Source organism: Gracilinanus agilis, chromosome 1 (genome assembly GCF_016433145.1).
Source record: "Gracilinanus agilis isolate LMUSP501 chromosome 1, AgileGrace, whole genome shotgun sequence".
NCBI lineage: Eukaryota > Metazoa > Chordata > Mammalia > Didelphimorphia > Didelphidae > Gracilinanus > Gracilinanus agilis.
In genome coordinates, this window is record NC_058130.1 from 80395454 (window position 1) to 80421583 (window position 26130).

Here is a 26130-nt window from a genome sequence, read left to right on the forward strand (position 1 = left end):
TACATATAGCAGTAGATCTAGGGATAAAGGATCTAGATTCTAATCTTGGGCAAATCTCTTAAAAACCTCTCTAGATCTGTTTTTTCCTGGATTCAAGAGTTCTTCCAATTCTAAATCTATGGTATGGTCTCATTTTATCCTCACAGCCCTATAGTGAGCTCATTTTAAGAATATTTTATGGATTTTTAAAAATATAATTATTTGTATCCATAATTTCCTCTTAATTGAGTATAACATCTGAGAAGGCAATAACTTTGTTACCAAAACTTTTATGGGCTCTACATAGTTCTCTGATCAGTATATTATTGAAGTTGCTTATTAAATATTGACAACAATATATCTAAAGCTTAAGTAATCCTTTTATGATGAAAAAAGCAGCAAATCCCAGAATCAAAATTAAAAATTGAAATTTCTGACTACAACCTCAATTGTCTTTCGACCAGGTCATTCAAAATTCTTTCAGAAAAATTAAGTTGCTCATCCTATGGTTAAAGATTCCCACCAGGTTTATAAATATTTACTCATTTTATTTGCTATAATATTTTTAGTCTTTCCCCACCTTGCACAGTACTTGGGGAAAAAAATATATATATATATTCTTTCAGTTTTAACACTTTAAAACCAGTGGTTTTGATAGCTAAAAAACTGAAAAAATGAGATAGCTCTGATACTCTACATTTTAATTTTAATTTTTGTCTTAGAATCAATACCAAGTATTGGCTGCAAGGCAGAAGAATGGGTAAGGGCTTGGCAATTGGCATAAAGTGATTTGCCTAAGATCACACAGCTAATATGTTTGAAGCCATATTTGAACCCAGGACCTCCCATCTCCAGACTTATGTACATTCAACATTCTAATATTAAAAGTATCCCAACTCCTTCTTGAAGAACAAAATTACAAGTTAGATAAAATCCATTTGTTGGATCTCAGCAACATGAATCTCCTTGACACAAGGCTCTAATGCTTTTAAAGCTTCAACTCTTCCTAAGAAAAATATTTCTAAGATGTGTTGATCTAAGATTAGAAAGTAATCGGGACATAAAGGATCTGGGCCATTCTTGCCACCTTGATGCTCTGGGCATTATATTTCAGTTAAGATCATAAGGGTATTAGCCTCTACGGCACTTTATAAGCATTCCATTTCAGGAACATCAAAGCTGAGAGATGTTTCAAATCTTGGAAAATGCTGTTTCCAAGACCTTAAATCCAACATCCTGCTTTTTCGTTTTTGTATGCAGCTGCAATCCAGAAAATCATTACACTTTCTACGGCACTTTCTAAACTAATCATGAGTTAACAGTATGTATCTTCATCCTTTTCACAGGGAGACAGGAAGTCTAAAAATAAAAATATAGAACTTCCTAGCCTAGGAGATGAGAGCAATGCTAACTCGAACCTAGCAAATGGTTTTGCCTCTAGATGTAGCTGGGTCCAGGGATTGAATGGCATATACAATCTGTTCAAGAAATAATTCAGCTTTTATTATCTTTCATCTATTCCAATTAAATAATTTATTTGAGTAATGACCTTACTGAAGCTTTTTTCAATAACTAACTATGAAGGGAAGGAGTGAGTGGTTAAGTAGGTGAGAGTATATAAATCAGAGAAATTATTGGCATGAGTGCAAGCACATGTATACAACAAATATACCTAGACATGGCATCAGAACCCTACTAGCCTAATGAAGAAGTCAGTGAGTGATAGCCTATTGCCCAGAAGAGCCTAAAAACATCTGATGCCCATGGCACCCTCTAGTGGATAGAGTAAATGAAATTTTGCTTTATTCCTTAACAGTATCCTATACAGACCTTTGATGGGTAAGGATTCTTCTCCTAGGAAAAGGGTATAGCATCCTCTTAATTTTTGCAGAAGGACCACAATAGTCATAAATGATAAACAAATTAAATTTATGTGTTATTAGTTTATAAAACTTAACAAAGAATACAACTGGGATCCTCTATTTTAATTGCAAAGATTATAGAGGATTTTCTTAAACTGAATTAAAAAAAAAGGGGGTTTTCATGCTTTTCCTAGACGTTTCTTAATGAAAGATGCTACCAACTTCTGTGGTCTTTGTTGGTACTCTACAAGCACGTCATGGGGGCTGGTAATCTGATCTCCCTTGAGACGATTCAGAAGAGTAACACACACAACAGCAGCTGCAAGTGGAAAAAAAAGAACACATTAAATCAAAAGGTTGTTCTCTGACTTAATTCAAAAATCAAATGAAATAAAATAACATATGAGGGGGACCATTATCTACTTTGTTACCAAATGGCACCAAAATTTTCAGGGAAATTGAGCAATCACTGAGGGTGGTGTTTAGAAAGAACCCCTGCAGAATAAATATATGGACAAGTCAGAGTGCCTGGGGTTTGCGTTTGAGAAGATCCTCAAAGAGCCCCTGAGAAGATGCCAGGAGTCTGTTACCTCCCCCATCCTTTACACTATTATTCTCTCCCTTTCTCTCTTCTCAGTATAAAATAAACTTTAAGCAAATGCTTCCTTGCTATAAGTAAGTGGATGTCAAAACATTGAAAATGGAATGTCTTTAAAAGATACTATTCTGAACTCAAGTATTTTCTTCCATAGTCTATTTTAAATGTGAATGATAAAAATAAGGTTTAAAACATAAGGAAGACATTTTCCTCTTTAATTTTCACCCTTAGAACCACAGCATTTTAAGAGCTGGGAAGAGACCTTAGAGACAATCATCTAGTCTAATCCCCTTCAAATTCATAGAGAACAAGATGTAAAAGGTAAAAAGAAAACAAACATGGTATTCGTTTTAAAGTCCTGTGAGCTAACTACAAAATTAAGCGTGTGCTTTATTTAACTGACATGATATTCTCTTATATTTTAGTTTTCAGTCTTCACCATCCCTCACCTCAATCACACATTCATTCTATAAATGATACGAACATAATACTAGAGTTTTTATGAGTGTCTTTCAAGATTCTCATTTAAATAAGGATCACCTAAAAACTGTATTCTGCTAAAGTCTTTCAAAAGTCTTATTTCCAGGGGCAGCTACATGGCTCGGTGAATTGAGAGCCAGGTTCAGAGATGGGAGGTCCTGGGTTCAAACACTTCCTACCCATGACCCTAGGGCAAGTCACTTTACCCCCATTGCCTAGTCCTTGCCTCCATTCTGTCTTAGAACCAATACACAGTATTGATTCTAAGATAGAAGGTAAGAGTTTAAAAGTCATATTTGTCAATGGGGAGGAAACAAGAACAGGGGGGAAAATAGTCAGGAAAATAGTCATTAAGAGAGCATTAATGGATATATGGAAGGTAACTGAACTGGTTGGTCAATGTTGCAAAGAACATATTTATATCTGCAGTTCTTAACCATTTTTATATCAGGGACCACCCTTCCTCTAGCAGTGTGGTGGAGCTTAAGGGCCCCTTCTCTGAATGTTTTCAAATTAATTTAAAACAATTTTACTGAAATGAAGTTATCAAAAATAATTTTTAGAAATTTTGGACCCCAGCTTTAAGAACCTTCCTCATTTAAAACAGCTGCCTCCTTGTCCAATTTCTTTCCTGTGTATTATATAAAACAATGACATGGTAAAGAAAGGGAAAAGGGGAAGAAAAACATTATTTAGAATACTTAAAATGTCTTCCTGGTGTGAAAAATAGTAAATTCTACTTATAACTGTGGCAAACAAGAATATGTAAAATCTTCCTTTACTGACTTCCTTTATTTTTCAGAAATTCATCTAATTTTAAAAAATCATTTTGAAAAGCAGCATCCAAAAGGCTTACAGAATTTAGGTTTTCTTGCATTGGATATGGGGGGAAGGGGTGAAGGGCAAAATAAAAACAAGAATCATGTAACCATGGAAAATTTTTCTAAAAAAATAAAATTTTCAAATCTAAAAAAAAAAAAGAATTTAGATTTTCTTTACCACCATTTTATCCCTGATCCCATAGCCAGCTTAAGCCCCTTGATCCTCCATTTAAAATCCAAAAGTCTATAGAACAATCAGCACTTTCCAAGGTGACGATTGTTTTTAATCTACTGATATCCCTGAGCAGACTTCTCTCTTCAGCTAAATAAACAAAGCACTAGGCTAGGGGAAGAATGGTCAGCACCATCACATTATAATAACTTGTTGATCACTGGTAGACATTAATATGACAGATAATCTCCTATTTGCACTCTAGTGTAGACAGATGCTGGATGTAGATTTCCAAGGAAAAGAGAATTTAATTCAAGAAAAATAATTATTCTGCCTCTAAAGTTGGAGGTAATAGTGATTTAAGGCCAGTAAAAACTTAACTTAAAACTTTCAATTAGGTGGATAGTGCCAGGTCTAGTCAAGTCAGTGAGACTGGAGTTCAAATCTAACCTCATATACTTCTTAGCTGTGTAACCTTAGGCAAGTCACTGAATTCCCATTGCCTAGCCCTCATCATTCTTCTGCCTTGGAACCAATACGCAGTATTGAATCTATGATGCAAGGTAAGCCTTTAAAAAGAGTTTATAATGAAGACAGAAAGTATGGGTTTAAAAAAAAACCTTCAGCTGCTGTTACTTTCAAAGGGAATATTATGGGAGAGGTGCAGAATCATAATGCCTGAATTTCTGGTCCTTTGCTGTAATTCCCTCTCAATGCCTTATTCCAAGTATAGCACATTCTTACTATCTCTATTATGTCATTAAATATTTTAATAGAAAGTTATTGTTTTCCCTCAAAGTAACTAAAATGTTTTCAGCCTGCTGATCAATATTTTTCAGGTGGAACTCATCTCTAATCATTACAATGGAAGTCACAGGAAAATGGAATTCATTTTATCAAAAAGACTTTATGATAAAAGTTAGGACACAGCTATTCCGTTAAAGAAAGAATATTCCTAGGGTGCATAGAAAAATGGAAACAGCTTAATATTATTTTCTGAATCTGACATGCAAAAGAAATAGCATAATAAGAGACTTTATTCTTGTTTTCTTTGAAATGTAAAATCCCACAATCATGACTTTCCAGTGTTTTAGAAGCTAGTTGATTCTGAAAGATTCTAATGGAAAAATCTAAAGCTGCCTATTCAGAACCAGAATGAAGCCCGGAATTGGCAGCAGTGAGTAAAGAGAATGCTGGGGATCACAGAAACTGAGATTCCATGGTAGAAGAGACTTTAGAAGACATCTCCAGTATTTTACAGATGAGAACCGAGGTTCAGAAAGGTTAAGTTATTGCCCAAAGTCATACAAATTAAGGGGCAGGAGATTCAAACCTGAATATCCTCTTTATTTGCTACTTTGTGATCTTTCTGCCTACATCTTGCTTCATATCAAAGCAGGTACAGCTTCCACCACACCTGCCTTACTTTGCCCCTAATCTTTTTCAACAGCCATAGAAAAGGGTTCAAATGGGAGCAGGAAAAGGGGTTAGGGGAAATATTTCAGCAAATAATTTCTGAAAGTAAATGATATGCAATCTGTGGCCACTGGGTGGCACAATGGACAGTGCCAGCAAATGCTTGCTGAGTGATTCTTTGGCCAAGTTTCCTCAAATGTAAAATAAAAGCACCTACCTACCTCACAAGGTTTCTAGGAGCAGCCAATAAGGTTATATTTGTAAAGAGGTGTATAGGGTGGAGTGGCACCTCTGGTATGAGGACTTGCCAAATCCTTTTCCAGATTTCTCATCTACTTTTGGTGTCTACCCTTCATCCAGCTTTGACCAATGGCTGTAAGAAACCAGCATGCACAGTGGCCTCACCCCAGTAAAACTGGCTCAAAAGACAGGCTAAACCAGGCTGAGGGTGACCAACAGGCTTTAAATCCATTGGGAATCCAAGGGGATGACTAACCCAAGCAGGTGAAGACTTTTCCCCGTTAGAATAAGCAAATGAGAACAATCTGTCCCAGTGGTCATGAAGGCAGCTGAATCTGGCACTGTGGCATATGCTTGGTCAGACACGAAAGGTGTCAAGGTCTTCCACCTCAACCTGAACCACTGTCAGTCATCCTGACTTTTGTCTTTCCACTAGACTTGGGTAACTCTGGAAGGAGAATGATTTTGTGCAACTGCCTCACTTAAATCCAGTTCATCTGTGAGTCAAGACATCAGGCCATGATGTCACTGGTGCTCTTCAGAAAAAAAAGAAGGCTATCATTTATAAAGAAAGCGCATAGTGCAGTACCTAGCACATAGTAGACACTCAATAAATGCTTGAAATGCTTGTCCTTTTTCCCTTCCTTCTAATCTCAACACAGGGTTAAGTTTTTTGTTTTGTTTTTTCACCCTATATCAGAGGGGAAGAGGGAGAAAATCTGAATTCTAAAATGTCAGAAAACCATTGTCAAAAATCATTTCTACATGTAACTGGATAAAGTCCCCCAAACACACACACACACACACACACACACACACACACACACACACACACAAAGTCAATTCTGCTTGGATGACCTCATTTTCCTCACCCAGAAAGTGAAAAATCTGGATCATTTGAATGGCTCAATAAAATTTAAATTGTATGGGGCCTATGATTCTGTGAAATTTGATTCATTCAAAGTCCCAAGTACATTTTAGGGTCAAAGTACAATTAACATTAGCCAAAAAGCTACAAGACTTTCTGATACAAACCAAAACTGATCAGAATTATCTTAGGTTTACATATACAAGAGTCTACTTTTGACTTAAATCTGAACAGAACTTCAACAATCCAAATGCTGCGTATAAAAACTTTTTCTTAATGGGGAAATGAATTGAAGTCCAAATAACCAACATGCAAATGTGTTTAAAAGAACATAACCAGTTTGTTGCATTTTGCATAAGAGATTTATGTAAAAATATAGGATTTGCCATATTTGACTTCATTTTTAATTTTGTTTCCAGATGCTTTGTATTTGTCATAAACTTTCATTGTCACATCCAACTGAAAATTCCATTGTAACTTTAATATGGGTACATTGACAAGAGCAGAAACATACCTGGGATGCCAATGGCATTGCACATGGCTGCAAAGATAGTTGATTCCATCTCAATGTTTCTGATTCCAGCATCGTGAGCAGCCTGTAAATACTCGAACTTATCCTTCTCAGTATATGAGCAGAAAGCACCATCCAGCCGCCCTTGACCTAGGATGTATATTAAGGATTTATGAGCCCTTTAGTAGATGTGTTATTTTCTGATCTGTTTAATTCCAATTAAGCAATCAGTAACCTTACCTTCATAGAAATCTAAGGTACACATGGTATTTCCCACAACAGTATTAAACTCATTCATTTCCTTGGCACATGTCAATAATTCCTGAATTAGGTCAGCACAGAGATCCGTACATCGCACTACTCGTTTCCCCAAAACAAACTGCTCAAATTCAGGTTTGAAGCAAGAATCCACAGCTTGTTTAGTTAGCACCACTGAACCAGGTTCTAGACCTAAAAGAAGGGAATAAATAGTCTTATCATCTATACTTGACAAATACAGCAAGATTTTTAAATCAAGGTTTTCACCCCTACCCCTGCACTAAAGTCAAAGACCTGTCTGTAATTTCCCTTTCACAAGTATTTTCCCCTTCATTCATAGTGGGAAGAATAATGGACCAGACATCCAGCCTACCAGTAATAGGGAAGGAACTAGATTCATTCTACAGCTAGTAAGGGACCATCATATTGCCTATAGAATATAAAACACTAGCTTTGGCACCTTTGGGTGTATTGAATTACTATGCCTTATTTGTTAAAACTCACCAATGAAGTTAACGCTGCAACAGAAGAAGTGTATTAGACTGTTATCTATAAATAGTTTCTAAAATATTTTATTAATATGTGTAAAATGTTGATAAACCTATGTACAATGATTTTAAAGGAACATCTTCCCAGAACAGTCATGTAAATAAAAACCTTCAGGCTGAATAAAAATGACAGATTCAATCTTAAAGGAAGCCTCCACTACCTTAAGAGATTTCTTGTTCCACCAGAATATTTTGATTAAATATAACAGAAAAATTATCCCACTGGAATAAACTTGATCTTTGGTGTCTCCTAAGATGCCTGGGTTAACTCATTCAAGGTTAACACCAAGGTTAATATATTCTTCCCCAAAATCACCTGGTATCCTCACTTCCACCTCTTAAAGGAATTTCCTCCTCTATGAAAAGCCCATCAAAACATACACATACACACACATATAACATATGGCCCGATTGACAGTGGCCTTCCTTCAAATTTTTAGTATGTATTTTACAATCACTTAAATATGTGCATGTTGTTTCTAACAAAAAATAAATTCCTTGAGAACAGGGACTTTCATTATGTATCCTTAAAGTCTAGCACTTAGATGTGTACTGAAAAAATCTAGTATATAAAAGCTTTCCCTTTAATCAGTATAAGAAAATACATTTGACCATAAATTATAAAAGTCATTTCTCTTCTCTTGGTCATTTTTCTTATTTGGAAAATAATGGGGTTTGGGGAAGATTATTAGCCCATTCCTAAATTATGTGGGAAATTTCTAATGCTAAGTTTCTATGGTTCTATGAGTTTATGAAATATAATTCAATGAAACTGGATAATCTGGAAAGTAAGCCAGGTGTTAGCAGTTTACATACAGTAGACACTAAATATTTTAACAAAAATCCAAAACCTGTCTGAATTTCATTCAAAAGATATGTATGCAGGCCTAGAGACTGGAGGTCCTAGGTTCAAGTCTGGCCTCAGACACTTCCCAGCTGTGTGACCTTGGGCAAGTCACTTGACCCCCATTGCCTACCCTTACCACTCTTCCACCTAGGAGCCAATACACAGAAGTTAAAGGTATAAAATAAAAAAAAATTAAAAAAAAAAAAGATATGTATGTAACATAGTCTAGGTGTTTTAATTGTCCATTGGTCAATTCTTGAAATTTTTATCAAGGATGGAAAGAAAGGCTCAGGATCAAATTAACTTAAGTTCTCTTTAATTAAAATCTAATAAATGCCATTCAAACTAGATTAGGATTCATGTGGTAAAATCCTTTTTTCCTCTTCCAGTATTTTATTTTTGTGTATTTGTTTTGTGATGCTGAAAAATCTAATGCAACCCAAAGTGTTTGCCTTTTGCCTTTCCTTAACTAACAGAAACAAGTCAAATGCCAAGAATGTTATAAACTGTTAAAAGTGAAGCTTTAGGTTTGTCTTCACACTTATTCAAATGATAGCAGTTCAGCTTTGAATTTTGTAAAGAGCCTCAAGCAGAAAGAATTCAAGTTTTTAAATCAGCTGCTTATGGACATCCATCTTTGCTGGCCTTCACAATAAATAAGTTTTTGTCTTAACTCACAACCTGCCACATTTAAGAATAGATTCACTGAATGGAAATAGTTTTAGTAACTGACAGAGACTGTGGTTCATTGCTCAATTAAGATAAAAATTAGCTATGTTTTAATAATAGAGTTGAATATTATGCTTGTAAATGCAACATATTCCTCCTTCATTTCATGGATAGCATATTGATGAACACTGAATGTATTTCTCTTAATCCACATGCAGAAACCTATGTACTAGTAGGCTCCCTTTCAGACTGATTGTGCTCAAATTTGGGGAATTAAAAACCACAGGAAGTGTTATGCAAAGCACTTTGAAAGACAGCTCATAGAAATGCAAATATCACATTAACTCATTCAAAACCAAAGGAAGTGCTAAGCAAAGCACTAGGAAAGGGCTCAAAGAAATGCAAATTATCGCATTAACTCTAACTTAAGGTAATAGTCTAAACAATATAATCATTAGGAGACATAAAAACAAGCAAGGTTTGAGAACTTGGCTAGAACATTTTAAAAAGCTGGGGAAATCAGTTACACTAGTTCCCACAAGGATAGAGCTGGTAGGCTATGCTTAACTACCGAAAGAGCAGATCTGGATGGTTGTATTTGGCCCTAAAAAGTTCTCAAAAATAAAGCCAAGCATATCAGGCACCTACAAACATGATGTTGCTCCAAGCCCAGGTCTCATCGCCATGCTCTAAACTTTTTAAAAGACGTACTTTCAATAACGTTTGGATTTGGTCTAGACAAACGTTCCAAACCCCTCAAATCTATATTATACAAGGAGATTTAAAAATGCAAATAAATAATCCATTGATAGATTTCACCATATTTGAAACAAAGCTAACAGAAAAATTAAGTATAAAGATACCTATTCCACCAGATGTGCCAATGCGAAAGATGGTAACATCAGAACACTTGGCATGATACAGTAACTTGAAAAGTTCATGTAACATGATTCCAATGGAAGGAACACCCATACCATGCTGAAAAAAAAGTATAAACAGATTATTAAAAATAGAGCATGTTATCTTGAACAGGATTTCAAATTGTACATATCCTAACCAATGTACTACTTTAGAATAAAAAATTCTTTGCCTTATTACACAAAACAACATTCTTTGCCTTTTGCATTCTCATATATCATCTCTTGGTGAAGTTATACATAATAAAAAATTCTACTTAATTGGTGACTATGGCATTACAATAACCTCATTTGCCTGGCAGTGATTGGAAATCAAAGTGTTCCATACAAACAAATGTGCCAGGTGCTTGAAACCTACTTTTTTTTTTTTAGTACCAACATTGGTATCATCTGAAAAACTTTGTGTAAATCTTCCTAAAACATTTAACTTTTATCTCTTTCCTCTTAAAAACAGAGAATAAGTAACATTAGTTTATCCTTTACCTGATGACTATGAATCAGGACCACAAACATCCATTTTTCTGTGTTCTAATCTAACAATTTTCTTCAAAAAAACAAAAATACCATACACAATGGCCTCAATGCAACTGTGATTTTAGTTCTTCATATTTTACTCTTGCAGGTTATTATTTTTAATCCATGCTCTATATCATAACTTCACACATCTTTCGTGGAGTAAAGTTCTTTGACTTTGTGAGAATCTGCAACTCTGAAACCCTTAGAGGCTTTTAGACACTTATTTGCAGTTTAGAAGCTTTGCTTAAGATGGTTGAAGTAGAAAGTCAGGATTTGTAAATAGGGTATGTCACCTTACTTATACATTAGAATCATAGGTTCATAAATATTTTCAGATTTAGAGCTGTAAGAAACTTTATAAGTCAGCAAGTCCAACCTGTCCAAATAAAAATCTGCAATAAAGAGAAACTGAGGCAGTGTTCCAAATCCTCTGCAACTGCCAACAAATGAGGTCCATGGCTCTCCAATAGCCAAGAATGCATCTGACAGTCAGACAGCTCTTTAGATAGGCAATAAAGAACTGATCAACCTATACAATCTTGGGCAATATAGATATGTCCCATTTCTGATCAGTTGGTGCCAAGGTTGCTAGCTCTAAGTTATGTTAGACAGTCACCAGGTAGCCTAATATCTGGTTCGACATCCTCTTATGGTCTTATGGCTGGAACTTTAAGAGAGAATAGGAATCTTCCAGTTTGGCTGATACTTTCTGAGGGGGGATGCTATTGATTCTTCATCTAATTAGAACTTTGTGGATAGAAAGCACTCAGGAAAGTGGAATAATTAATACTCTTATTTTCTTGATGGTTATAGATTTTAGAAGAGGGTAAAGTTACTTGTCCTTGAGTTTCTTAAAGGGTATGAGTTAACAGTAACAATATGGCTTAGCTAGCTATAAGGTAGTTAGTATTCAGAATTGGAGTTCGCACACTAAGCTAAGTAATATGCAGTAAATTGATTAAGACTTACTGAAATACAAAATAATCCCCTCATTTTATAGATGGGGAATCTGAGATCCAGAATTCAGTGACTTGCCCATGACTATTGAAGTAAAGTATCAGAGGCAAGATTGAAGCTAGGTCAAATACAATTGCTTGATCCACTACATTATGCTGCCTCTGTGATACTCTTATATTATCTGAACATTAATTTAAAAAATGAGAAATGGGGTAGATTTCTCTTGCTTCCACATCATCTAAACTTTTTTTTTTCTTCTTTTTTTTTTTTTAACCCTTGTACTTCGGTGTATTGTCTCATAGGTGGAAGATTGGTAAGGGTGGGCAATGGGGGTCAAGTGACTTGCCCAGGGTCACACAGCTGGGAAGTGGCTGAAGCCGGGTTTGAACCTAGGACCTCCTGTCTCTAGGCCTGACTCATCATCTAAACTTTTTAAATGATCACATGATAGTCTTAAGTGATTTTTGATAATGTTAAAAAACTCAAAATCACTCAGTTAAGAGAACTGGATGAAAAATTGTTGCATTAATGTTCTATGACTAGTATAATACCCAAGTGATATTGAACAAATCACTCATTTTTTTGTATCTCAAGTTTCCATATCTATCAGAAAGTATGACATTTAATGGTAATTCAACAACTGAAAGGTCTTGGGACTGAAGGGAGATAAAAAGAATCCAAGATATCAAGCTGAGAACAAAGAATAATTTAATACTTGTATTTGTGGAAAGATTTGTAATAAATACTAACATTCCACATAATCTTAAAACTCACTGATATGGGTTACAGTCTCAGGGGAGGCAATTGTATCCTGCTCATCTTCTAATCCACCCAAAAATCCAGTAGAGGGCCCCTTCCCATCCACTCAAAATAGTAGAGGTCTTCCACACCAGCTACTTAAAACTAATTTACTTCACAATCAGCCTATTCTTATAAAGTAAAGGGAAGAGGGGGGAAGACTTCCAAAGGGAGAAACTTTAGAAATTCCAATCCCAGGGACTATCTCATTTACAATTTCATGAATAGCCTGGAAACTTAGAAATTCCCAACTCAGGTGGCAATCCAACTATCTCATTTACAATTTAATGAATAGCCAAAAGGGGACACTTTGAAATTCCCAACTCCAATTGCACCCTACTCTCTTCATTTACAATTTAATGAATAGCCAAAAGGAGAGACTTTGAAATTCCCAACTCCAGTAGGGCCACCCCCATTCACTCATTTACAATTTAATGAACAGCCAAAAGGGGAGACAAATTCCCAACCCCAGTTGCATCCATTTCTGGACTCCATAGTCTGTATTAAGAGTAATTCCATTTCTGTAAATTAGAAATTGTGGCATTAATCAAGTTTATTGACAAATGATATGGTACTTACACTAACTGCTAGTACAGGTCCAATCTTATACATGGCAAAGCGGTCAGTTCCTTCACAAAGGTTAGGATAGTCCATGCCAGGTTTGGCAAGTCCCAGTTCTTCAGCTATGAAGCTAATAAAAGCTTTCATCCGGGAAGGACTTCCTCCAACACACACGAACTAACAAGATGATATAACCACATAATTATCAAGTATTCCACAGATTTGTCATTCATTATTGATTATCCTAATATAGACTGTACCCCTAAAATAAGATCTATTTTGAAAAGTATATACATATGCAGAGGCAGAAAAATAACAATTATAGACCTAAATAAGTAGTTTTACACAAGATCAGAGTGCTAGGTTTAGGGGGAAATGGAGCCTATATTCAAGAGTTCATATATTTTCAACATAATAAGTACCACTAAAAAAATCTTAAAATCATCTCTCTTTGAAATATATATAAAATATATACATAGTTGTTACAATTGCTTGCTTTTCCTAAATCATCTATTCAAAGCTTTTGGGAAAAGTTTATTTCTCAACAGTAAAACTTCTACCCTTCAAAGCATTGATAAACTGCAGTGGGAAAACCAGTTTTTTTTTTTTAAACAGTGAATCTTGACTAAAGTTCAATAACGAAAAGAAAATTGTGAATCTAAAACATGAGAAGCAGGCAGCTAGGTGGTACAATGGATAAAGTCCTAAGCCTGGAGTTAAGAAGATCAGAGTTTAAATCACTCACTCTTAGAGACCACTTTAATATAGCTCTGACCCTAAGGAAGAAGTCACTTAACCCTCATTAGCCATGGTTCCTCATCTTGTAAAATGGTAACACAGGGAAAGGAAATGGCAAGCCACTCCAATATCTTTGCCAGAAAAACTCTATGGACCATGTCAGACACTGCTGAGATAACAAATTGGGGGGAGGGGGGGGAAGTGTGAGAGGACAGCAAAATAAATAGAATGTTAAAAGAGAAAAACTTCAACAAGAGAAAAATTTAAAAACAAAAATGGAATTAGCAAAAAAAAAAAAAAAAAAAAAAAAAAAAACAGTTCCATGAAAGACTGTCCCACACTGATAGAACGAGACTACCAAAGACAACCCAAGACTATTCACTCTCATTGAAATAGTTAATGTCCTTTCCCAAAAGTTCTGAATAATAATTTATAAGTATATTCAGCCTAAAACACAAAACAGATGATTATATAACACTAAGAACTGGTTTCCTTAAAATAACCAGCACCATATAGTTGGGAAAAAAATAGCCATGGTACAGCTTATGAATGTCAGGAATATGAATGTACAACAATAAATAATTATGAATAATCCCTAGAAATATGGGAAGAGTAAGAGGACAATATATACTAATAATTATTGTGATATTAAAAATAGCAACAAATGCTTAAAAACAGAATTGGTTAAAAAAAGTGATATGGATACTGCTGTGTTAAAACATACATAAGTCACATGTACAATTTTTTAAAACCTAATGTTTCTTTCATTCCAGTTTATACATTTGTATATGTATATATTTGTAAAGAAGCATCTATGAAATAAATTTAAAACATTTTTAATAACCAACCCCCTTGAAATACTTAAAATGAGACTTTATAATTGAATCCTTATCAGCACACATCACAAAATGTAAGTCAGATTAACACTACATGCAAGAAGCCTAATGCATTACATTTTTAGAATTAAATGTATGTTTACCTTCACATCTCCAAACATGGTTGGCAAATCATGAGTTTTAGTCCCAAGATTGAAATGATAGAGGACATCTTCTTTCATTTTTGAGATATTTGGGTTTGAAATGTGAATTAAGTGTTCACTGTTATAAAATAGAATACAGAGAAAAAAGGTTTAATTTTTTTTAAAACCTACATCATTCAGAGAAGTTATTGGGGTGTAGAAGGCAGGCCTGGAATATGGGCATAATTGATATGTCCTCAGTAAATATAGCAAAATCTAGTTATAAAGTTTAGAGGATGGGTTCCACTGGAAATTATGATGATTTTAGGTTTGTATACCTACTAAGTTTAGGCTGTAGGATTTGGGGATGAGGGATGAGCATTACAACAGATTTGAGCATTGGATCATTCAAACTGACCAAGGACTGGTCCAGCAAGAAGCATGTAGTTATTTCATTGGCACTCTTAAATGGACATAGTAGAGGGAGGGGAAGAGGTGAGGGTTTGGATTATAATTAGATATGTGAACTCATCAGTTCAGGAGTAACAACCCAGAATGTAAGTCTTTCACTTCCAATCACCTTTCTTAGCTGGCTGTTTTGTCTTTGGACTGGAGGAAAGGGGGATACCCTCCAGATTAATGTTCTTTGGTAGATTAGGTAATGGTCTCCCAACTTTGCTCACTTTCTTTAGGAGATGGAATCTAACCTTTTCCACTCAACTGACAGATGATTCAGTGGTAAGGCAAAGGAAGGCAAGGGAAGGTATCCTTCACATGGTCTTAAGAGGTTCAGTAACTTTATGCTTTATTGGGTTCTTGTAGACCTGGGCAAGGTCAGTGGATGGGGACCAAGGATGCGTGCCATCTTTAGTTTACCAAAGGGCTGGATATGACTTTTCTCCCTGCTTGATCCCTAACATTTTAACCATTTTTCTTCTCTATCTTTCAACTCATTTCTCTCTTTTTCTCCCTCATCTCCCCCCTTCAAAACAGTCCTCCTCAAGTTTATATTTTAAATTGATGCTACTAGCATGGTCAGCTACTAGAACAGTGTAGGGCAATCAGTAATGCCCAGAGTTCAATGACAGTCTATTGGTTTATATTTGTCATGGTATGAATAATGGTCTCAGCCACATCACCATTCTGAAGCCTGAAGTTCAGTGAAAATGATGACATATCCAAATCAGAGAAACAAATTTCCAGGAGATACATGTTGTACTATACAGAAAAGGCATCAATGCCAGCCCACTTAGGGCCCTCCACATTATCCTACTTTTTGTTTCTTTGCCTTCTCAAGGTAGCACAGTGAAAAGAAAGGTGGATTTAAAATGAAATGGAGGGAGGGAGGACAAGGAGAGCATATGTACTCATTGCTTTAAGGGATGAGAATAAAAGTTTTTTAAATGAGCAAAGAAAAAATGTTGAAGATTCTCAGTCCTGGCTCTGCTGCTTCCTTAGCTGCTGCCTTCCTGGGCCTCCTCTAGAAAATGAAGAGGTTGAACAAGATACTCCCCTTAAAGTTCCTTCTATGATTATGGATAGAATAAAGCATTGGGAGAGAAGAGCACAGGACATTATTGAAGTAGTTGGGTAGTAAGATAATCATGAGCAGAGAAAGGCAAAAAAAAAAAAAAAAAGAGAAAGTAAGAAACAAGAATAAAATTTCAAGAGACAAATAAATATGGGTATACACCAAGCTTTCGTTTTTCTTCCTTTATTCTTTTAATCAAAAGTGTCTACTCTTATAGTTTCAACTATTACTTAGATTATTTCAAATTCTATCTCTCTTTCTTATAACTTCTTAGCTAAATTCTTTATTTCCTCTAACTTCCTATTTTTAAACTTATGTCCTAATATCCTGCTATAGGTCTGGTTTCAAAACATCTAAAAGTAACTGCAAGAGGGGCTGCCATCCTGCCCCACCTCTTTGTTCCTAACCATGTGCTACATTGGATGCAATCTCTCCATTACTACTCTTCTCAGTTTTGACTCAACTTTATCCATCCTTCAATGCCCAGATCAAGCACTGCCACCTACATAAAGTCTTCTTCTCAACAACCTCAGTCCTAGAAAAATACCCCTATTCCATTCCTATAGCATTAGTCTAGTTTTTAAAGTACACACCCTGTCTGTCTAACAAGGCTGCAAGTCCTTTAAGAGCAGGGACACCATGCTTTTTCTCTTGGTATATCGAGAGCCTGTATCATGTTGTTCCTATATATCAGAGGGGACAGAGATGGGACTGGCCTCAGGATTTCATTAGTAGAGAGAGCTCCCAAATGAGGAAAACTTTTACCTTTTACCAGAAAAAGGTAGCACTTTCTGTTTTAGAGTTGCCTTAGAACTCTAGGAGGTTAAGAGATTTTGAGTGTGCTTGAGTTTAACGTAGGCTCTCCATCCAGTGTCATATAGCAAGCATTAATAAATATTTGTGGTTGTTGTTGCTGGCAATGCTCTTCTTCTCACAAGGATTTTTAATACTATAACAATACAGTGTCAGCAGTGTCACATCTCTAGAATTATAGTGACCCAACTAAATTCAAAGAAGTTTAAACATCTTCTCAGGGAACCTCCCATGTTTTAAATCTCTCTCACTAGAAAGCTGACTCATTTTTTTCTAATGGTTTCTAAACTGAAACAGAGTGCATTGTTTAGTGTTTACCCAGTGTTACACCACAAGCCCTACAAAAGTCAGGTCAATGAAGTCCTGGAAAGTTCCAGGAAATTGGATCTGAGTCAAAGTGAGTCAAAGTGATTATTCTTGTGAATATGAAGAGTTGCTTGTGTGTAGATAGGGGTAGATGGGGGTAGATAGGGGTGAATAGGGGGTAGAATGGCACAAAGACAAAATTCAAAAACCTTTTTTCATTATATGCTTAATCTTAAACCTTGATATCATCCAAACACCCTTTTCCCACTCCCAAATCTCCTATCTTATAATAAAAATAAAGAGGACACTCAAAGAATCCTTGAAAAGGTCATTGGTCATAATGACATGAGGTCACTCCTCCAGAATGAAAGAGAAACATCTGCTCTTTCTTCTTTAACCACATGATCCCAGGGACTCAGTCCTTAGATGAATCTTTACTTTCTGAGCAGTTTTTCTACTTTTGGCCACCTACCTGTGACTAATAAATTCTAAGAATAATTTAATACATGTAAAACAAGTTCAAAGTTAATACTGTTAACAATACAGTCACATCTCTGAGAAGAGAGAAGCTTCCTGAAGAGCAAATAGTTCAGGGTAGCTAGGTGACTCAAGTGGATATAAAGCCAGTCCTACAGATGGGAGGTGCAGGGTTCCAAATCTGGCCTCAGACACTCCCTGGGCAAAGCACTTAACTCCAATTGCCTAGCCTTTGCCACTCATACCTTAAAATTGATATTTAGTATTGATCCCAGGACAGAAGCAAGAATTTTTTTTAAAAGAGCAAATTATGATTGCTTAAATATAATTTAGTGACTGTGTTAAACTCAGAACATCATTTAAGTCAATAAATTTCTTGTTCTCTCAGGCCCTATATGGGCATGAACAAATGAAAATTTTGGCACACAATATCCATATCAAACACATTTTCAGATGAGTGCCACAAATTAATCCAGGCCAATTCAACAAGTATTTATTGAGTATCTTTCAAGCATCAGTGATAAACCTTGTTCTCAAGGAATTTATGTTCTACTGGGGAAAAATAACATAAGCAAATAAATGTTAGTGAATGTCCATTTGACAAAGGAGAAGCACACCAACACCTAAAAGGATCATATAGGGTAAGACAGTAGGAGGTGGCAGGATAAGCTGAGGCTTGAAGAATGGACTACTGAGAGATAAAGGAAAAGAGAGATCTCATTCCAAAGAAGGATAAACTATGCAAAGTCAGAGACAAGAGATGGAATGTTAAAATTCAGAGAACATGGGCCATTTTTTGCTGGAACACAGAATGTGTAAAAGTGGAAGAACTTGCAATAAACCTAGACTGAAAGTTTTAAAGGCAAAGCCAAGGAATTTTTCTATTTAATCTTATAGGTAAAAAAGGAACTCTTGAAGGTTCTCAAGTAGCAGTAAGACAGTTAAGACTTGTACTTTAGAAAGATTACTTTAGCTGCTACAGAGAGAATGGATTAGATGGAAAAGATTGCAAATAGAGTCAAATTCAAAGATGGTTGCAATAATTCAGATGAGGTGAGAACTAATTCTAGAGTATTAGCTTTATAAGTGGAAAGAAGTGTTCAAAGGCATGATAGGTTGTGAAGGTATAATTGAAAAGACAGCAAGTGATTGGGTGTGAATTGATTAATTGGTAAACATTTTGAAAAGAGCCTTTTTCCTTCCTTTTTTTTTTTAAACCCTTACTTTCTATCTTAAAATCAATGTGTATTGGGTTTTAAGGCAAAAGAGCAGGAAGGGCTAGGCAATGGGGGTAAAGTGACTTGTCCGGGGTTACACTACAAGGAAGTGTCTGAGGCCACATTTGAACCTAGGACCTTCCATCTCTAGGCCTGGCTCTCAGTTCCCTGAGTCATCAAGCTACCAGCATTTCCTTCTTTTTGAAGTACAGAAAGTCGTAGAAGCTAAATTCATTGAGCAATTGTAATTACTTAAGATGAGGAGTCACTCCTTTCTTCCTTTTGGTAGAAAAGTAGTGAACTATACAATAAAAAGATTACAGTTATGGAGTGGACCATAAACTATCAAATATCATCACTGTGTCATTTGGTTTCACTTAACTATTATTTTTCTGTCACAATGAAGACATAGTGGGGGAAAAAGGTAGGGAAGGTGAGGGTATATAAAATCATCTTTATAAATGATTATTAAAAAAGGTTATTTAAAAATAAAGGATTAAAAATTCAAATACAACACAAACTCTATAACTAAAACTAAAAAGGATATTACAAAGAAAAATATTAAATATTATTAATTGAACAAATAGGCATTTTTTTAATATATAGTTAAGTGGACAAGAATGGCTTAAAATGGGGGGGGGAGGGCAGGAGAAAGAGTAAACTAAATGTTCATTGGTCTCTTAACATCTTTCCTGATTTTTGACAACTCTAATCTGAGATTCTTCCTTAATCACAAACACAACATACACAAAGAATTTTAGCAACTAATTCAAAATATTGCCCTAAATTTCATATTACAATCATGAATCTTTGTATTAGAAAATAAGAATCCATAATATGGCTATATCAAGATCAAAGAATCAGATTCAGAACTGTACATGGGGTCCTAAACATCATCTAGTTCAACCCCTCATTTTAAAGGATGAAATTGTGAAGCCCCAAAGTGGTTAAATACCTTACCCAAAGATAATAAATAATGGCAAAGGCAAACCTAAAACCCATCTCCAAATCCAACTTTCTTTCCAAATCACAACCATAATATATGATTTGAAAATAAATGATTAAGACATTAGTTTAATTCACTTTAAATGATTAAGGAAAGATAGCCCTGAAAGTAGTCTTTACCCTTATTCTGTAGAAAAGGACTTAATAATAGTGACAATGACTTGGCAAAAGAGTCAGAAGAGGAATTCATTTCTCCAACTAGCACTTTATTCTTCTGGGTTATATAATAACCCAAAAAAAAGGGGAAAAGTCATGGGAAGAAAGAACTATTAGTAATGCCACTGAAATAAAGGAAGAATCAAAGATTCAGAGCCAGATTAGAAAAACTAGCTGGGAAGAAAAATAGTAATTCTTAATAAGATTAGTTTGGTGAAAAAGTATGAAAAAACAGAAGGGCTCATGATCTGCTGCAGCAGATTAATAATAGCTAACATAATTATCAGGGTTGGCATTCAATGAACCTGTCATCCTGACAAAAGATGAAGGGGCAAGATGGATGTGAAAACTGTCTCATGCCCTGCTTAAACCTGGGGTTTGAGGAAAACTACTGGAATACTGACATAATTTAAACAAGGCCTGTGTTAGGCCTATATTTGTAATTACTTACTGTGATGATAGGGTAGAGTAGAGAATAGACCTGTGATTTCACTGATACTGAGGAATTTTCCTCTCCCACTGAAACCTAGTCCTAAGAATTAGTTGCCTAAAGCATTGATTGTCTAGAATCAACCAACTAGTGGTATCAAGAAGTGGACCTTGAGTCCAATTCTTCCTAGATCAGATGCCAGCTCTCTCTATGACACATGGAATCTGGTGATTGGCATGTTAAATGAGGGAAGAAAACACAACACCCAGTTTGGAATCTTACCTGGAAGAATTTTCCTGAGTAGCCATTCTTTAGCTTCAAGTTGGACCCTGAGGAGAAAAATCATAAAAGGTTGAGAATTGGGAATTCACTTAAAGGGTTCAAATCAATCCACAAACATTAATTAAGAACTTAAAGTAAACCAAGAGGAGAGGGGGGAGGGGTAGAGAGAGATAAACCAGGAATGAGAAAGAGGAGGGTAGGGGGAAGGGAGAGGGAAAGATAAGTCAAGAATGAGGGAAAGGGGGGAGGAGTGGGAGAGGAAAGGAGGAGGAGGAAGAGGGGAAAGAGAGAGGAGAGAGGGACAGAGAAAGAGGGAGAGGGAAGTAGAGAGAGGGGGAGAACTGTAGCAAGAATGTTCAGGTCAGACAGGTAAATGTAGTTTATTCAATCCACTCAAAAGCATGACACACAATATTAGTACATGAAGGATATCTCACAATTGACAGATGAAATAAATATTCTCTCTACAAAGCAGTTTTGGAGAAAAGCAGGTAGAGCAGGTATTATAATCAAAAGAGGAAGAGAACTTATTCCCCCAAAAATATACCTTTAGCATAGTCATTTACATAGACAAAAAGAAATAGTAAACTTCTAAGCCAGTAAGTTAATCAACATATGTTAAGCACCTCCTACAGTCAGCCTAATTACATTGAATAAAGAGGGGGAGAATTCCTGGAATTATTCAAGTTTTCATTTTATCACCTTAAAAGAGATTAGAGGAAGAAGTTCAGAAGGAGACATTCAGTAACAAAGAATCATTCAGGAAGGGAAGAAAATGTTTGTAACCAAATAAAGGGCAAAATAAGTCAATTATGTTCTTCCAAAAATTCACTTTCAACAGCACAAAAGAACTAATTAGCAAACATTTAAGAGGAAATTTGCAGTTATTCTGTGCAGAGGCTACATAAATGACCACTACACATTAAAATGAAAACTCCTCAAATGTACACATTTACTAAGATGTCTTTAAAGTAGAACTCAGAAACTATAAATTTTTCATGAATATATTTTGATACTTTGAGGAGTATTTAAGTGTTCACAGAAGATGGACTTTCATATAAAACCAAAAAGATATCATGAAATTCATAAAAAACAGGAAAAAAAAGATGGAAAATGAATATGCTATATGAAGAACTGGGGTGTCCTCCAAGTTCTAAGACTAAAAAAATGCTACAAAGAAAAAATGTCAAAGGTACTATTAACTGAATGCATTTATGCTCTAAAATTTAATATTTAGAGCCTAAATACTGCTAAGTGAACAAACATTACCTATATATAATAATATAGGGGATATAAATGGCCTTGGATTATCTCTAAAGCCTTTCCTAGAGGAGGCATTCTATGGCCTTTATTAGCGAAGATCACAACCCATGTGTGCTTTCTGTGAAACCTTAGTCCCAAGTGCTCTAGTAAATGCTCTACAGAAGGTCTTTCTACCACAGTAAGTGGATTCCAATTATGTATACAACATATTAATTGGCCATCCCTCAGATATCTTGACTGACCCATGTCCATTTCTAGTCCTACAGTTCTTTGATAGTACATTTTAGGCTATTTAGTATAATTTTTCATTACGTCCTTTGGCTGAACTGCAACTTTCCTATTTATGAACCGGGCAACATCGCCCATTTCAAATATTAATAAACTTATAGCTCAAATTCTTATTGAAAAAAACTTCTCTTATTTTCTTCTTTCCCAATAATTACTATGAGAACTGTGATTCTCCCCAAAAGAAAAGCAGGTAAAGTTTGTCTCTTAAAACGAAGATCCATGGCTCTGCCTTGTCTCCTGTAAATCATAATCATTTTCCCACTGTAGTTTTAGCCATAATTAGTTAGTAATGTCTTAGATAGATGGGAGTAAGAAAGAGAATTAAGGATGGGAGAAGAAAAGCAAATCACACGTTGTCTGAACCTGGTACCTAGCTCTGGTATCCTTTGACATTTATCATTTTAAAGTGTAGCATCTGCTCTGCTACTAATGGTCTATAAGAACTTGGACAAGTCACTCCTTAAAATGCTCAATTTCTGTATTTTTGAGTCATACAAAGCAGATAGTCTCTCAGCCGGTTTCTGAATATTAAATCAGCTAAACCATACCTTAGTAGGTCTCAACAAAATAGAGGCTTTAGGTACAAAAAAAGTAGTAGAGAATTCACACAATCTAGCCTTAACTAAATAGAGAGCACTGAATTAGCCACCACCAGATGGAGAAATCTGGTATGACTTCTCATAGGGTGGTTTTGATTTGTCTTGGTTAGCAGAAATTGCCACATTATGAAATCTTAAGATATTTGGCAATCTTAAGATAAGTAGCATTTATGAGATTTAATTAATTTGACAAAAGGAAAGAGTAAAGGATGATTCTGAAATTGTGAATCTGAGTAACTGTATCATTGGTGGTACCCTCATGAGAAGTAGAGTAGTTTGGAGGAAGATTAGGTTTAGGGAAGAAAATTAGTTACATTCTAGGTATGTTGAGCTTCAAGATGGGTTCAGTTCTAAGGAAGGATGGGGTAAGTGGGGTGCTGGTGAAAGTAACACCCACAGATGATCAGTTAAAATGCATTTTGCTCCCATGACCATATGTACCCAGCCAGTCATAAACAGTGCAAAGCAAAACCCAAAAAAGAGGGAATGCTACCAACAACTAAATGATAATAGACAGCATCCTATCGGCCAACTACAGGGAGTGATTAAAGTTACAATATTTAATTGATCCATATTCATGTATTTAAGGTTAAATAGTTGTAAAGTAGATCTATTTGATTATATTGATGCATTAATATTTAAAGAATTTGATTATGGCAAGGGGGAAGAAATCAACCCCATGAGTACATTGGAATCCTCCAAAATAGTAAAAGAATGATTTAGTCTCTCAACCAAATGGAAGGCTCCCCTATGAAGAATCTACAGAAAGACATGACTAAGAATCATGCAATATGAAGAAAAAACAAAAATAGAAAATAGAAACATACAATATGAGAATGTATAGGAAGAGAGCTCCTACACGTGCTTTCATCACAGGGTCAAAGAGCATTTTTTCCCTTGAAAATCTCAGCACTTTGTGGTATTACTTCATTAATTTTAACCATTTAGCAGCCATGATTCTGCTCTTACAAGCAATAATTCTTACTACTCTCCTGACTATTTCTACCACTATTACTATCCCCAGGCACTCCCTCTCTTTACCTTTCTCTGCCTTTGTAATTCTTAGTTTCCTTCAAGATTCGGGGCGAGCTCCACTTTTATCTGATAAAGCCTTTCCGGAAACCCTCAGAATGAATTCCTCATGTTTATCACCAAAAGGTATATAGAAAAGAGGTGCATTTCTTTTACATTAGACTTACATCCATACATGGTTCTCTTCCTCCAAAAAATGTAAGCTTTTTGAGGACAGGGACAGTTTTATTTTTGTCTTCCTATACCCAACTGCTAGCAAAATGCTTAACACATAATAGGTACTGAATAAATGCTTACTGATTGAGGAAAAGTACTTACTGCAATCTATTTTGTCATTAGGGATCAGGAATATCCTAAGCATCTAGGGTATAAAAAGCTTGTCACTCATCCCTAGTCTATGCTCTCCTAAAGAAATTAATTTCAATGGAAAGCAAACATCCCATTCATTTTCTATGTCTATTAAGCAGAAGAAAACCTCATTTGGGAAACAAGAGGAGCCAACGTCCTGCTGCCAGTCGGCTCAAAGGTTTTAAGCCAATTTTGCCACTCTGGCCCTAAGTAATAATTGAATCTGTCTCTTGCGGATAGTTTTACGTTATGACTTCGAAGCAATGTGAAGAAAGGAAACGTTCATTGATTGGAGGCAAAAAACAGGAGTACAAATCCCTCCTTTCTCACTTAATCACGTGTGGAGCGGACAAAAGACCACCTCCGCGGGCCTCAGTAACTTTATTTGTACAAAGACAAGGTCTGGGACCATATGGCCTCTTCGCTCCCATCCCATTCTAAACTTATGATCCCATGGCCTCTCTATATCGCAATACTTAAAATAAAGAGAATAACCTATCTAAGGAGGTTTAATGAGGAAAAACTACACAAACTTAAGAGTTTTTATGATGGTCAAGTTCCCTTCTTTCGGTTTTTTCCCATGGTCAGATGGTTCCCCCCTTTGGCTTTAGGAGGTAGTTGATCAGTCAACAAACAAGTGTTAAAACGTTGCTAAGTTCCAGATAGTGTAAAGTAGGTAAGTTACAAAAGAACCAAAAGCAATCCCAGACACCAGAAGTTTACATCATATACTGAATGAGATAACATGAAAACCAGGTGCGTATTAAACATATGAAGAAAAAAAAATGAAGAAAAAAGATGAACTCAAAGAGAAGGCAGTGGGAGTTGGGATAAAAAGGGGGAGGGGGGGGACAGCGAGCGCGCGGAGGAAAAGCTCTCCTGCAGAGGATGGGTGAGATGTAAACTGAATCTTAAAGGAAGCCAGGAGGCTGTGTAAGGAGCGAGAGCATTCCAGATCCAGGGATCAATCAACCAGTGCAAAAGCATAGATTTGGGCTACGGAGCGTGACAGGTTAGGAAAGGCAAGGAGAGAGTAGGGAGCGCCGAGTTTCCTCTCCTGTCCGTTGTCCCGGGACATCCTCGCAGAGTCTGACTCACCTGTTGTAGCTGCTGGGTGGAACCTAGCACCTGAGCGCGGTGATGAGTGCGCGTTAGTGAGCTGCGGAATAGAGATGGGGAAGGCAGGGGAAAGCGCCTGGGCAGTCTGGCCTGAGGAGACAAGGACTCCTCACCGCCTCTGGGACGACTGAATCACCGCCGGGACTTGCCCGGTTTTTATCTAGCAGCCAAAGGGAAACCCAGCAGGATGCTCCGCCTTAGCCCATTTCCCGGAGAAGGAGGAGAAGTTCATTTTCTCAACTGGGCGCAGAGGGCGGAGCTCAAGGCACAAAGAGGGCGAGAACAGAGAGGGCAGGCGGGGCGTGCCCAGGCGTTCGCTCCGCCTTACCCCCCTCCCCCTCGACCTCCCGAAAACAGCCACTCCTACTCCCGCCCTCCCCACAAAAAACAATTTTTTAGCCTAGAGTTTCTCACGTACTTCGCGGGGAAGTGACTCAGATGCTCCAGCTTTTCCCTTGGCGCTTTAGCCGCTGCTCACTTGTCTACTTGCCCCCTGGGTCCGAATCTGGGAAGAGGGCTCTCTGTCTTTCCTTCCCCAAGCCCCGCACAA

General features: G+C 36.3%; 1 protein-coding gene across 1 annotated transcript; it reads right to left on the bottom strand.

Annotated features, from left to right (window-relative positions):
- Positions 1 to 1954: 1954 nt before the first annotated feature.
- UPP1 (uridine phosphorylase 1) lies at positions 1955 to 25669 on the bottom strand. Its single transcript, XM_044656901.1, has 8 exons — positions 25560 to 25669; positions 20932 to 20978; positions 14736 to 14853; positions 13037 to 13195; positions 10133 to 10247; positions 7188 to 7397; positions 6951 to 7097; positions 1955 to 2160 (listed from the first exon to the last, which is right to left on the bottom strand). Exons 2-8 carry the CDS (start codon positions 20955 to 20957, stop codon positions 2021 to 2023), a joined length of 915 nt encoding a protein of 304 aa, XP_044512836.1. The 5' UTR covers positions 20958 to 20978; positions 25560 to 25669; the 3' UTR covers positions 1955 to 2020.
- Positions 25670 to 26130: the final 461 nt, after the last annotated feature.

Excerpts from the sequence above, each read along its gene's own strand:
- UPP1 (XM_044656901.1), bottom strand. The coding sequence starts at position 20,957 with ATGGCTACTCAGGAAAATTCTTCCAG. Across the intron at positions 14,854-20,931 it reads ACTCAGGAAAATTCTTCCAG|TGAACACTTAATTCACATTT; the intron begins GTAAGATTCCAA and ends ATTTTATAACAG. Across the intron at positions 7,098-7,187 it reads TACCTTAGATTTCTATGAAG|GTCAAGGGCGGCTGGATGGT; the intron begins GTAAGGTTACTG and ends TATACATCCTAG.